Below are 14,901 nucleotides of genomic sequence, written 5' to 3'. Positions count from 1 at the left end.
GGGCGCTGCCCGGCCGGGAGAGCCCCTCGGCGGCCACGGGGAGCAGCTGGGCTTTGGCACGGGCGGTGTTACCGGACAGGGCCGTGGGGGCACGGCCGGCCCTGCCCCCCCGCCGGAGTCCCTGCTGCCCACACCGCCCCCCCCTCCCGCCGGGCCCCCTCAGGCCTTGGGGACAGGCCCCCGCGGGGTCTCCAGCCCGCCAGGAGCCACCGCGACCCTCATCACCCAAAAACCCCTCATCTGCTCCTTCCCCCATCGTGGCCTGGCCCGTGTGGCACCAGCCGAGGAGGAGGGGAGCGAAAAACGCCTCTCGGGTCCCCCAGGATGAGCCCGGCCGCGGTCTGGGGAAGAGCCGGTGTCTGGGCGTGAGCAGCCACGGCGGGCATGGAACAAGCCAGTGGCACCGAACGGCTTATCGGGCCTGTCAGAGAATTGTTCTAAGGAGAGGCCTGAAGGAGACAAGCGGGGGTTTCCACGGCACACAGCAGCCCAGTGGGAAAGCATTTTTCCCGCCAGCTTTGCTCTTCAGCAACGGCTGCTTGTTGGGCACAGAAGCCCGGGGAACAGTGGCGTTATTTCCAGGCAGTGCCTGTTATCAACCACCAGCAGGTTTCTTGGGGAAGTCTATGCAATCAGGAAACGGTCACACGGCAGCTCAGGACTTTCCACGCCTCTGATAACGCTGAAATTCTCAGCCCGAGAGGTGCAGGGGACATGGAACGCTGTGACGTAAATAACCTTTGGCCAGAACTTGCCGAGGTCCAGCCTGCCCAAGGGCTGCAGAACCGCGCCCCGGCGTGCCAGGCTGCTTCGACGTCAGCGACTTCACCCCGCTTCAGCCGGGCTGCTGCAAACACAGGTGTGTGTTTACGGGAAGGAGCACCGTATCCTGCTGACGAGGCTCTTACCTTTGCACTCCCAAGCCAGGACAGAGCAATTGCACCTTCTTCAAATGATACCTGGAAACAATACTATCAAAAATAGTATTTTGTTGCCTAAGCTGCCTGCGTGCCAGGAGCCATGCGATGTGCGCCCCGAGGAGCTGCTCTGCCGCGAGCCAGCAAACCAGAGCTAAATGGAAGGAGGCAGCTCTTTGCAATTCAGCTTAAATAACACAAGGGTGATTTAAGGTTTACACATGACCCAGTGTACTCGGCTGAAGCACAGGTCCATGATGCACCATCCCGTGTCCTGGCCCTTGCCAGGGCCCGCAGCGGGTGCCCGGGGTTGAGGATAAAGACCCGACATTTCCCCGCCTCTGGTGACTCATGGCTCAGGCACGTACAGAGCCAACAATGTGCCTTTGTACTCCAGAGATCTCAATGGATTTCTCTTTCGTGGTCTTGTCTGGTTGGCTTTTGAGCCCGTGTAAAGCCCATAAATCCTGAAATAATGAATCCCACAGTTTATCTGCACCTGGCGCAAAGAAAACGCCTCCCTTTGTGGGGATTGAACCTGACATCTGCTAGTTTCGCTGCATGCCTGCCTGCCTTTATAACAAAAAAATAAATCCAGCCATTATTCATCTCCTCCCCTGCCAGTCAAGATTTGAGAGCCTTCTATCATTTCTGTCAACTGTTTCTTTCCTAGGCTGAGTCAGTGAAACAGCGTTAAAGACTGGACAGTGAAACTTGGCTGGCAAGGGAGCACTTTGGAGCTAATCCCCTGCGTCACTGCATTTACACCCATGGTTAACCCCGGGGTACAGCCCAAGTGCTGTTACTAAGAGGCTCCTGGGAATCCTGTTCAGCACTCATATTTTGGCACAAAAACGAATGCTCGATTACAAAACCCTGGTGTGACGATGGCAGGGGACAGGACCTGGAGGGGGTGACGGCAAAGTGCCACCATGTAGCACAGGCACAAGTTCCCGGTGTCCCAGGAGCACCAGGCCACAGCTGATGTGGGATGTGCCATATAGCGCAGGTCAGCACCAGCCATGGCACCAACCGCTTGCAAGGGAGGTGGGGCTGGCAAGGGTAGGATCTGCTGGGACGACCCCAAGTTCAGCCAGGTGACAAGGGAACAGGGAAAGGGCTGGGCCCAGCAGTACTCAGAGACGCGTGATTTCACCTTGAACCCCCGCGAGACATCTCAGCTCCTCCCTTTTAACAGGGCAGAGCGAAACTCCACTTGTGCAGCTCCTGCTCTGGGTTTGTGTCCATCACACCACCATGTGTATCAGAGCACAAAGGGAGAGGGAAGGCGGTGATGGGTAGAAATAATCCATTGTAACTGGGCTTCTGCAGCAAATTTGACTTTGCACCTTATAATACTGATTTAAAACCAGGACAGTGCCAGCATGGAAGGATTCCAGGATAAAGAATAAAAGCCATCTTTCTGGCCACCACTCCGGGCACCAGTGATGCTACAAAGGCCTTAGGGAGAACAGTGGCCAGGTCTCTGGCCAGAAGCTGGCTGCGCAGTTGGTGGTAAGGGATTAAAAGTGATTTCTGTCATCTGTCACACTGCTGAGATGGATATGGCATGGCCCTCCCCGCTGTGGTGGTGGCACATGAAGAATGCAGAAACGAAGGCTGAGAGATCCCAGCGCTGAAGAAAAATGCCTTAAATGACAAGAGTTGTGCAGCCTGTTTATCTCTGCCTCTGCTCAGAGGGGCTGCAGTTACCACATTTAACGGAAGGTGAACATGCATGTCACTGTCAGCACTGGAGATAAAGGGGAAAATTACAGCTGGGAGTTCAAGCCAGACCTGCTCATGCTCACTTTGGCAATTAAGTCAAACAGACCTGTGATAAGCAAAGTGGCTTATCGGAATTCAATGCCTTCTGCCCTCCTGGGGATCTGCTTTATTTTGGAGCTGGTCTGTTTTCCCCAGAGGGATTATCAGGCCTTTAGCCTCCCTTGAATTTCTTCAGGGCTCTGTTTCTCAGTGTCTACGATGGTGCTCAGAGATTGGCCTTCCTCCCAGGAAAAGGCACAATGCTTAATGCTCTCTAAATTCCTTAGCGATCCAGTCCATGCTCACTAAGCTGCAGATGCTGCTGGAACTGTGAATCACTCTGTACCATCCCCATCACTGGATTTGTGCCTCTCAGATGGTCCCCTGTTTAAAGCATCAGGGGTTTTTACCTTCCTCCCCTCCCCTTTTAACTGCATCTGGGCCTCTTGCACCTCTGGAGCTCTGCTCTTGAGTTTCCAGCATTTCCCTCACCTGCCAGCACAGCAAAGCATCTGCCAAGTGACATTTCCTGGGTCTATATAAACCCAGCCAGAGAACAACAACAACAAGCAAACGAGAGAAAACCTGCTTTCCCAGAAACAGCTCTTTTTATTAAATCATGTCTTAAAACCTAGAAACATTCATGTATTTGAAACCTGGTTATCATACACGAAGCAGCAGATAGTCTCAGAGACACATGTTAATGGAGGCAGCAGAGATGGCTGATGTCTCCTGCGTCATGGCCAGGTTTGTCCCATGCCTGGGCAGCAGACAGCCAGCCAGAAACCGCCTTGAAAACCGGGGAGAGGGCTTTGGGGTAACTTTCTTCTGACTTCTCTAAGGAACCAACCTGCTGGTCCAGGGCCCACCAAGACCTCGGAGCTTACAATCTCTGTTTTCAAAACTCTCCATTAAGACAGTTTTGGCCCCAAACCAGCACATCTCAGGTTGAGCTCTCTAACCCAGAGGCTCTCTTGGGGCCAAGGTTTCAAGCTCCTTGTGCATCTGTTCTGCCTTCAGCTTCCCGCTGAGATGGGGTAAGTAGAAGAGGGACCCGAGTGCTCGGACACACCAGCACCACGTGTGGACCCAGCCTCGCCTGAGCAGCGTGGAGCAGCGCAGATGGACGCAGCCCTGTTACCCTGCACTTCAGTTTGATTTTGAAAGGAGCAGGATGCTGTCAACTGCCTCTGAACTCAGCTGAGAGCAGAGGCAGAATCAGACCATAGAGTGCTTTATCTTCACATGGTTTGTCAAATGGTCGATTACTATTTACACTTGGATGGTTTGGGGTCTTTTCCCTCCATTATTTTGACAACTATGCTTCTTTCTTTCTTTTTCTTATTTGAGTGAAAGTAACTTGCTTGAATATCTCAGAGTTTAGGAGCATTACCAGATATAACCTATCCTTCTCCACATTACAGGGTCCATTTTCAAGCTTGCACTGTTACCTTTTTCACTTGTTACTCACACATTACTCACAATGATGCCCCCCATCACCAGCAGCTCTGCAGTAGCAAAGGGAGGGCTCACAACTGGGCAAAGGAGCTGGAAATGAAATCTGGTGCCAGAACTCCAAGGGGAAACAGTAAAGATCCCAAAAGCTCAGTTTTTGCTGTTGCTTGGTATCGCAGCTGAATTCACCCCAGTTCCAGGAATAGTGTTGTTAAAGAACAACAGGAAACACACAGTGGAAAAACCACAGCCCCTTCTTGCTCATTCGGGTACACTGCCAGCCTGGTTTCCTGGGATGGGGAATGCCAAACTTGCCTGGTTTCTTCAGTCATGCCCATCTTAACACCTAGCAAAAGGACGTCTCATTCAGCACAGGGGCCAGCGGAAGCGCAGGGGAGCAGGATCCATACTCAAAGGGCCTTGCTTGGCTCTACTGATCTGTGATGTTTCTGGGGCTTTTCAAATGTAAGGGCAAAGATACCTGTCCTTGAATTCCCAGCTCTGTGCCAGCTCCGAGTTAACAGGACTGTGTAGTGGGGACTGTATCGCTACCACTGAGTTTTAGCACTAAAAAAATAGATTACAAGCAAAATTACACTTTCTGTTGAAGCTTTCTGAATACCACCGGCGTGCTGCAGTTGTCTCCCCAGGTAAGAAACTCCCCACGGACAAGTCAGCATGTCCCCTACACACCCACGGGAGAAAAACGCCACTCAAACACACCGAAACCCCACGGAGAGCAGGAGCAGGGCAGGGGCTGGGCCCGTAGGTTACTGCTGTGCGTGCTCGTGAATCATGGGAGGGGCCACCCCAGGACACGGATGAAAGTTTGGCTCCATCGGCTGCTTGGGGGTCTCTGTGAATATACGTTTGATTTGCTCAAGGCTTAGAAATGTGGGTGGAGAGGCTCCTCTGGCTAAAGGTTTATAGGGCCATTACTGGTGTGATTAATCACCAGTTCATTTGGATGCTGAGATAAAGAAGAAAGAGCCGAGTGCCCCGTTAACTAACCAAACATAGCCTGCCTCCCCCATTGCAATGTAAGACAACCCTCGATGGGTCTCATCTGTCCTTGGGTATGACAATTTTAAGAATACTCTACAAGCAATACAATAATGTGAAAAATTATTAGGTTGTATTAGTTCTTTAAAATTTACCAAACATTTCTGGAAAAATGCAATTTACCTTCCCTTCAGATGGATTCTTTACATTTTATGTCATAATGTTTATTCCTTCCAGTCTTTCACACTGATTGGCAGTATGTTGGGCTGAATTTATTTCTGAAAGCAGCTCCTGGTTCCTATCGCTCTTCAACAGCTCATGCACAACCTCGGCAAGAGATTACACACTGGCATTTCAGGCAGAGACAGCAAACTCTGGTATCTTGCTATTAATCCTGCTGATTACACAGCAGGATAAACTGGGAGTAACAATGACCACAATCAGGTTCATGGTCATTAAACCACCCATTTACTCACTCAGTATACGATATTATTAGCAGGCTGACTTGTTATCAAGACCGTAACAATTTCCAGTTGACTTTGGCTTGTGTTTCCACAACTGAGAATTAAAAAACAGTCCCATGGAAGATGCAGAAAGCCAGGGATACTCTGTGATCAGCGGGACAAAATACAGGATCACAAACAACTTTTTACAGACCCTCCCTTGGGAGGATATCTGCATGGTGTCCTTCGGGAAGGGCTGTCTGTATCATCAGCTCCCGGGACTGTCACGGCAAAACCCAGAGTAGACAGCGATTCAGCTTTACGTGTACCTGCAAATCTGTGTCCTGGTATGGGCAGCGTGGCCCCATCGCTCGAGGAAGGATGACACAACCCAGCACATCCTCTGATGCGGGGTTCCGGCAACGCGTGCCAATTGCCAAGGGAAGGATTTTTTTTTAATCGTACAGTAACATACCTTATTCTGGACCAATACATTAATAATATATGTGTGACCTTTAAACAGGGTTTTGATGGGTTCAATGTTTACACTTACACCAAGACAGCAGAGCAAGCCTGTTGTTCCACCTCCTGTCTGGGCTGGGATTAAGGACATGCTCCCATTTCCAGATCCCGCCAGGCTGGCTATTTAAAATCAGCATTTTCCATTCTTTCAACTAACCCCACTTCTGTTGCCTGAAGGTGACGAAGCAGTGTTTGCAGTCACTCTGCCAGCAGAGCCTTGGGAACAGGAACTCCCTGCCACAGGTCACTAACATAGTCACGTCCTGAAACAACAGCAGCTCTTTGTGAAATGGATGCGTGCCAGGAGCCAGAGACGCTCACACAGCGTGGACGACAACGAGAACACTGCCTCACGCTTTACCACACGTGGCAAAACAAGTGGGGGCAACTGAGGGGGAGCACCTCCCCCAGACCACGGGAAAGACCCCGTGTGTGAAGAGATGATGTGAACACACACACACACACACACATACTCCAGAAGCCCCTGGAGCGGGAAACCTGTGCCGAGCTCCAGGCAAGAAGTCCAGGCTGAGAAACAAAGAACAAATTCATTTCTAGAGTCCCCTCCACAGAGGCAGAGCAGAACCCCGCCACGGGCCATGGCTCGGGCAGCTCCAGAGGCACTCGGAGGCCGAAGCAGGTGGGATCCCACGGGTGTGCACAGCAGAGTCCTCGCATGGGGCAGGATGAGTTGGCTGGTCAGATGTTTTGCTACAGCTGCAAGAATTTTTCTGGTTTTGTTTTTCTTAATGCAGGAAGGGATTATCTGCTAACTCATTCATTTCCCACCCCCGGCCTGGAGGGCATCTGCAAAAGGAAGTTGGCAGCTGCAGCATGAGCAGGGGTGCAAAAAGCTGTATCTCAATTTTCTACTGATTTCTATGTCCTTTGGGTAACCTGAGTTTTCTTCTTCCCTTTCCTTCCCAGCCAAATGAGGAAAAAAAGAGAAAAGCCTCTCTGGAAAACCCTGTATAAGACAAGCAATACATCCAAGAAGACGACCCCCACCAAGCCTCTACAGCTGAGCTCATATTCTCTACAGGCACCAGAGAATACAGTTGGGGGCTGCTCTGAATGCGTGAGCCAGGCTGAGGGGCAGCAGACTGGACAGCCAAGGCACCTGCTGCCCACCCTTCTCCTCTCCTGGAGGTGACAGTCCCAGCCAATAGTGCCTCATAGCCGGAGCAGCAGAAATTGGGTTGGCACCCAATTTAGCTATTCCAGTTTAATCTGCTTCCCTCCGGGGTTAACCAAGTGCCCCCATTTCTCCAGCAAATTCAGACCACACAGGAGCTGCAGCAGCAGTTCCCCGTGGTGGGACAGGGCTGTGATCCTCTAACAGAGCAGGCGGGGACAGGAGCTCAACCGCACCGTAAGCCGCTCGCTCCGATTACCCTGAGGAGAGGTGAGCTCCACCCAGCCCGCCCAGCCCGCAGTGACCCACCGCGCATGAACACGCTGGTTTCAGGCCTTCAGACAGGCAGGCACTCCCCTCGAGCAGGTAGAAGTGGAACGACAAATTGTGCTGTGTCCTCGGCTGCCCCAGGCAGAGCTCCCTGTGCCCGGGCCTGGCCTCAACGCGCCCCCGAGAAGAGGCTGCAGAGGTGCTCGGGGTGTGAGGAACAGGCGCTCGGCCCCCGCGGGCGGGACGTGCTGGCCGTGACCGTGCTCCACGCTGGCGCCGAGCACGCGCCCAGAGGTCATCCTTTACGGGCTGGTCCAACTGAGGAAGCTACAGGCTCTATTTTTAACTCTAAAGTTTAAATAATTACAATTTTTTGTTTTTTGCATCCTAACCTCTGCTGATCCCTTCCTTTCCCAGCAGCCACTTGAAAAATTCAACCAGTTAAAAAGGGGAAGAAATTTGTTTTCCTCTTTCAGAAACGGTTAACTTCAATGATGCTATTCGCACAGAGGACTTTAAACATCAAAACTCTATTGTCTTTCCAATCACAGCTTTAGGAGTACTTCATCTCTTCAGTCAAATGAATGCTACAAAGGAAATAATATGCTCATGTCATAAACATCACAAACTATGAGGAATATAGATCTTTGGAAAAGAGAGAAATGCATTCATCGTTTGTCATTAGACTATACTACAGTCAACTGCACCAGTAAAACAGTCCGTAGTGTTCATTCAAACATACATCTTCCTAGAGAAGTTATGCAACTGTACAAGCTACCTTTCTACTTTGCACCCCTAGTTCTACAAGTGGTTAATGAGGATAGATATACAATAGTTCTACAGAGAAATCACTGAAGTGGATACATAAATGGGCCCTTTCGGAGTTAAATAAGATTTTCAATAGTTCCACAATGCTACATTCATGCTACCAAGTTCACTGAATTGGGATTTTACTTTAGAAAAGAGAAAGAAAGAACAGTTTGTCTGTCTCCAGTTAGGAGCATAACCATAGGAGGTAAAAGGGTCAGAAAGGAGAGAGTTTTGTGTCAGCATTTTAATCTTGCCACTACCATTTCCTTCTCCAAGGAACACAAGACTTTGTGCTTTCATCGCACCTACAACTCCCACCTCTCACAAGCACAGCTGGCGGAAGCTACCATGCTAAATAATAGAGAATTGGCATCAATTTTGTTTTCTTTTTTTTAATCTGGCATTTTCTCCCAAAAGCTACAGACGGGTGCCTATTATCCCCTTCACTACAAGTCTGGAAAACATGACTGAGTCAAGAGGGTAAGAGTCCAGCCCGGGGTGAGATGTAGCCACCAAACATCAGCAGAGAAGCTTCCCAACAGCTCTGAACCAGAGGGGGAGGCAACAGCCCTCACCTGTTTGGTTCAATATGTTGCCTTCAATGACTTTAAACCATCTCTCTCCACCTATTCCTCTCCTTACTTACTATATGTACATTATTTCTTCAAAAGTTTTGCTATAAAACTGCTATAAATGTACAGGGTTCAGCAGTTCTAGCCAGAGGCCTGCTCCCCAAAAATCACAACCACAGATATGTCACGGGGGAAGGAGTACTCTACAGATCAGAACAACTAGTTCTTTTTGTAAGTATTTAAAAGAAGATTTGTACATATATTTTCCTTCACTTCACAATCAACTAATTTTAGATACCAGGAAATCAGGAAACCAAGGTAATCCTTCCCTGTTACTTCTCCACTTATAAAAGAAATCACTTGTATCACCTCCCAGAATTGCCAGAGTGACCTATGCAGACTGTAAGTAGTAGTTATCCTCTGAACAGGAGAGTAGATGAAAAAAACCCTTCCCAAAACAAAAAGCAACCCCTGACCTAAACAAACAAAAAGTAAATATATCCCAAAATATATCCTCAAATATCAAGTACAAATCTGGGTTCTCAAACCATGGCTGCTCGGACAAAGCTCTGGGTTTACTCTGTCCTACACAGAAAGGGATGTGAGCAGCTCAGACCAATGAACAGGTCTTTTTAGCACTGGAAAAAAGGTGGTTTATGCACAAACAACTGGCAATCGAGTGAACACAGGGAAGATTCAAACTCATGCTACAAACCCGTGCTGCATTCCTCCAGAAGCAAACGCCTGAGCAAACAGTCTCCTTGGAGGGTTTGTGATGGTCGTGTAACCACGCTGCTCCACACGGCAGACGAGAAAGAGAACTCGTCTCTCGACACGTAGCAAAACACTGGCATGAACAAGTAATTACCATGGCTATTAATTTCTAATTCATTTTTATACCATAGTGAACCTGACAGAGGTTTCTCAGCCAGGTACCGTATTTCTAACCTAAAGTATTTCAGCAAAACTAAAGTCCCATAGTTTTGCAAGCAGCAAAATAGAAAGTAACAAAGTTGTGTCTAATTGGAGGAGAAATATACATCTGTGAGAGCACGTACCATTAGTGCAACACAGCTACTCTGACAGTAACGAACCAAACCGGAGTAATCAATGCAGCAGACATGCAGGGTCTGCTAAGTTATGTTAAAACCATGTTTGCTGGTGATTAAATATGTCTACAGAAGATATATTACCATTTTGAATATATTTTCAAGCAGACCAAAGATACCTCACCTATTGGTTACTGGTGTGTTATTTTTAACTAATTCAATATTGGGAGGGATTTTACTCCTCTCGCTATAAAAATTGCACTTATTTGCTATTAAACAAAACAAAAAAAAGGGTTAGATTTCAATTCTATATTCCAGTATATATTCACATTGAAACTGGATCGTCTGGATCTAAGCTTGCAGGAGTAGGTGTAGCAGTCCTTGCTCTCCAAGATCCCCAGCACAGAATGTCCCATCAGTACACACCCCTCCTCCCTCTGTGCTCTGGTCACTTCTTCACTGTAGTGCATGGGTAATTGATTTTATTTTTTTTTGTAAGAAAACCTGAGCTTCAAAAGTCTTTAAAAGGACCTGGAATCAAATCTGGCCCATTCTGACCCAAAACAGCTCAGTTCTGCAAGGAACTCCATCCTGTCCTCGTTTCACACAGCTCCTCCTGAGACACCACGGCTCTGACCTGAGGCGAGCGAGGTGCCAAACCCTTTCCCTCCAGTCTCTCTTGACCCAGCAGACTTTCCTCCCGACACACTTCCGAGGGCTCCTTCTTCCCTCCCTTTAGCACTGCTGCCTCCCATAGGGCTTTGAAGGGCTCCCTGTGCCAATAAAAAAGTCTCTCTGCAATAAGCATGACTTCTTGGACACCGGTGATCAACTTCCTCTTGCAAAGTCTTCTCCAGCTCATAAAATGTCATCGTAATCCAATAGTTTAGAGTGCTGGCGGGTCTTCCAGAGGCGGTAAAGGCGGAAGTCAAAGTAAGTCTCAATCATTTGCTTACCTAGAAGTGAAATGAAGCAGAGGGGTTACACCCTGCAGCACAAGGGAGAGATGCGAGAGGCTGCAGCAGCAAAAAAACCCAAACCCACCTATGGACGTGGGCACAGGAGAACCCGTCCATGTGCCTCATCTGGAGAACGCCGACATTCCGCACCTACCCAGGGCACATGAAGGTGCTCACGAGAAGCAAACACCTCTTTAGACATCCTCAAACCATGAAAGGCTCCTCATAATCCCCCGGCAGGGTTTGTCCGTGGGGGTGGGAACTGAGCACAAAGTCTGTCATCAGACTCTGACCTCTCTGCACTGACTGTGAAAGGGGGGGGGCGGGGGCTGTAGAGGCCAGACAACAGCTCCAACAGCCTGCATGAGGTAACCTGGAACAGGGACTTCAGAAAATTACAAAGCAAGAGTAAACTCACTGCAAAGATTTGTGAGAAACATTAAAAATAATTAATGTTGAAAATTCAATATCTATTTTTTTTAAATTAACATTAACAGGCTGTCTCTGTCCTGCAGACCTGTCTCTTCTCACTGCAATGAGCTCAACAGGACACACTAAAGCAGGTTGTGCACCACTGGCACCTCTGATGGAAGGTGGGGGGTCTCACAAGGCAGTCACAGACCGAAAGCCACGCACGGGGCTGGCGCTGGAGGCAGCGAGTGCATTTGAAAACACAAGGGCAAACAACCCTGGACCCTGAGACAGGGCTCAAGGAAGGGATTTTCGCTTTTGAGGCCTGATTAAGATTAGTTTCAGATGACTTTGCACAGGATTAGAGAGGGTACACTATTAGCGTGTCCCAGATTGATCAAGGGGATAAATTCAGATGTATTCTTCAGCCCAGCCTCCTGGAAGATCACTGAGTGCATGTGCACAGAACCCGCTGCCTTGCCTGCCAAGCTGCATGTAAACCCAGGAATTTCCCTGCAAGTTGCTTCTTGGCACACGTGTATGGGCATGTTTGCTGTGGGATCTGTAAAGCTGGGTCCAAACACTGACAGGACACGCACAGAAAACTCTGGGCAGCACAAATGTGCTCAACTCCTGTGCGTTCCTGTGACAGTAAGTGGGAGTTAAGAATAACCACCCATCAGTGCTGATGCCAGCTGTGAGCAGCAGAGGAAGTATCCACAGTGCTCACAGCCTAATGCTGCATGGTTTTATCTTCCAAGAGAACAAAGTACCAAGGACTACAGCAAAGATAAAATAATGAGGGCAAATTCAGAACATGTGGCTTATGAAACTGCACCCTTAATTACTGACACTGACCAAAGAACAGGAAAAATTCTATAGCCCCCTGAAATATAGAATCATAGAATCATTCAGGTTGGAAAAGACCCTTGGGATCATCGAGTCCAACCATCAGCCCTACAAAGTTCTCCCCTACACCACATCCCCCATATCTTGAGCTACAGGCGGGGTAAAAAAAAAAAAAAAGCAAAGCAGACTGAGATGTAGAATTGCACTAATGGGCTATATCCCAGTCACTTGTTGATGAAACAACTCACTCGGTACCAGTGGTTTGAGTCCTGGAGAAGAGACCCCTGCACTTGGTTACAGAAAAGGTTCTGCTCCCATGTGCATTTCTCCCATAGACTTCACATGCCCAAGTAATATGATTAATCTCCTAAACTCAGCCTGGAAAGCTGCCTACAATTTAGGCTACTTTGCCACTGCCTGGGAGAGGGCTCTGCAGCTTCAGGCACAACAAACAGGGTAGATGAAATGTGAACGTGGAGGAATTGCAAGGGGAAACCAGGTTCAGCAACTGAACTACACAAGGTGGTTACAAGCAAAATGAAGCTATGGTAGGACTTAAGTGAGCTCAAAATTGCTTTTTCAGGAAGATGCCCACTGAAGGAGGCAGGCTGATTAGGAAGGTGTGTATCTTTGTACAGAAAATAAATTACCTTGAGCTGATAGTTCAAGTGGAGACTCAAAGGCAACCCTATAAGGATTCATTAAGTTTTTCAGATTCTGAAATAGCTGAAAGGAAAACATACCAAGAGTTAGCAGCTGAAAACAAAGATGGACTCCAGGGGACCCAGAATGGCCCATACTTGTTCCCTACCTCTAGAAAACCTTCCACTCATGTCCTTTAAAACATCTAGCTCATCAGTAAATAAAGTGTTTGAATGGCTGTTCTCCTTAAAGGCTTCAGTACTCCATTCCCCCCTGCCCTGTGGGGAAGGCTCAGCCCATGGGGTGGTTTGCCCATTCACAGCCACTCATGGGACAGGATGGCAGCACGCTCCCACGCAGCAGAAGAGGAAGGTTTAGTTCAGAGTGGCCTTGGGCTTGGTGCTACTCAGCAGATGCTCCCAGAGAGGTGACCCAGGAAGCTCTTACCTTCTCCCCATTGGGGTTTCCAAGAACATAGCAGCCCATGATGTGAATGATATTTGGTTCGGGATTGACTTTACTCATCAGCCGGCTCAACCTCTTCCAGAAGCTGGAAGAAATGGGGAAAAAGAAGAATACATAATTAAAAAAAAAATAAATAATCTATCTCCTCATATGCACGAGTAATCACAAGAATGTGTGTGCACACAATGCTCAGAAGGGGCCTGAGGCTTGTAGCCTGAGAAGCTGTTCAGGAGGAGCCACTGGTTCTTAGACAAGGAAGAGCAGGGGCAGAGCAAGGGCCTGAGGAGCAGGTCCAAGTCATGTGGTATAGAAGGAGAGGCCCATCGAGCCAAGGAAGCTTGAAGGTGAAGAGAAGGGAGCAAAGTCCACCAGGAGTGCTTTTAGACTGACAGTTTTACTAAGCATCCTCTTCTTGCAGCAGTTACCTCCAATTTCCTCTCTCCCATTTCTATCAATTGCCCTTTCTAAATATGAGTGTTGTTACCAGTGCACTGGCTCATCTCCAGAGCATGAAATCAGCAGAGAACCACTGGAGAAGTGCTTGTTCTACATAGCTAGAGACACACCACCAAACCAGGCTGTTCCATGTCAGCCAGCGCTTGGTGCTCTTCACCAGTCAGACACCCTTTACATTTTGTGACTACTGACCAGGCACACTGTGCCTGAGGGACACGAAATACAACCACCTCGCCTCCTGGGCGGTGGGTTAGAGCAGACTTCTGCTGGGCTCTGGAGCCCGGCCGTTCCTCTGTGGGGTCTGCAATCAGATGGCAGCCTAAGCTTTTCTCAGGACTGCCTCCCAGGGACATACAGGTTGGATGGAGACATTCATTTCCAACCATCCAAGTTTTCAGTTGTTTATTCACAGCTTTTTGACAGTCCCTGAATTACAACTTTGGACCTGGCTATGCCTGGAACACGTTCAGAAGCGTGTACGTGCACATGTGCTGAAGAATTTTATTGACAGTGTTTGTGCCAGAGCATGAGAGCGCTGAACAGATGTTGACTTTAATCCTCAGTTCTCATGCCAACAAAAAGTTGTGTAGGAACAGGTTGGTATACATCCTCTCCCCCACAACGAAGCACTGTTAGCCAAGTAGGTTTGAGCCAGCACAAGCGAGCAGGCAGCAAAACAGGCAAAGCTTAACTCGCTGCAAGAAGCAAAATTGCCTCAACAACCCCAGCTGACAGGCTGGCATGTTTGCGAAAATCCTCCTCAGTAACGTGCTGGACTTTGAGCAGGTTTTGCAGAGACAAATTCCATTCCCCCCTGCAATTAGGAGGGCAGTTACCGGAGACAGCTGGGAGGGGAATGGTTTGGATTCCTGCCGCTAGTCGCCTGCTTAGAACTGCCATCTCAGCCACTTCTGAGCAACACAGGCACGAGGTGCATGTTCTGGTTTCTGGTCAGCAAAACCTTCATTAGGAGAGGAAATATATATTTTGCTTTTCCTCTTTTGATAGGCTCTAGTCCAGAGAGACACTAAACAGCACATAAAAGCATAAATCTCCTGGTGACCCGTCCCAGGGCCACACCACCCCAGGGACGAGCTCAGCTCTGTCGCCTTCGCAAGTCTCTCTGAAGGAGCTGTGAGCTGCTATTAGGACCCCCTCAGCCTCTTCTTCCTCTGAC

The 14,901-nt window shown here is 48.8% G+C and overlaps 1 protein-coding gene across 5 annotated transcripts in view; it reads right to left on the bottom strand.

Moving 5' to 3' along the window:
- Nucleotides 1-8,022: 8,022 nt before the first annotated feature.
- Nucleotides 8,023-14,901, bottom strand: part of NSMF (NMDA receptor synaptonuclear signaling and neuronal migration factor) — a 48,447-nt gene continuing 41,568 nt past the window's right edge. For all 5 annotated transcript variants that reach the window (XM_074891037.1, XM_074891039.1, XM_074891038.1 and 2 more), the window contains 3 exons: nt 13,251-13,353; nt 12,812-12,887; nt 8,023-10,898 (listed from right to left, as the gene is read on the bottom strand). In XM_074891037.1, the coding sequence (XP_074747138.1) occupies nt 10,801-10,898; nt 12,812-12,887; nt 13,251-13,353 (277 nt within the window). In that variant the 3' untranslated portion in view covers nt 8,023-10,800. The remainder of the gene's footprint in view (nt 10,899-12,811; nt 12,888-13,250; nt 13,354-14,901) is intronic.

Source organism: Strix uralensis, chromosome 21, assembly GCF_047716275.1.
Source record: "Strix uralensis isolate ZFMK-TIS-50842 chromosome 21, bStrUra1, whole genome shotgun sequence".
Taxonomy (NCBI): Eukaryota; Metazoa; Chordata; class Aves; order Strigiformes; family Strigidae; genus Strix; species Strix uralensis.
Note: the sequence above shows the minus strand (reverse complement) of the source record. Positions and strands in the feature narration are given on the sequence as shown.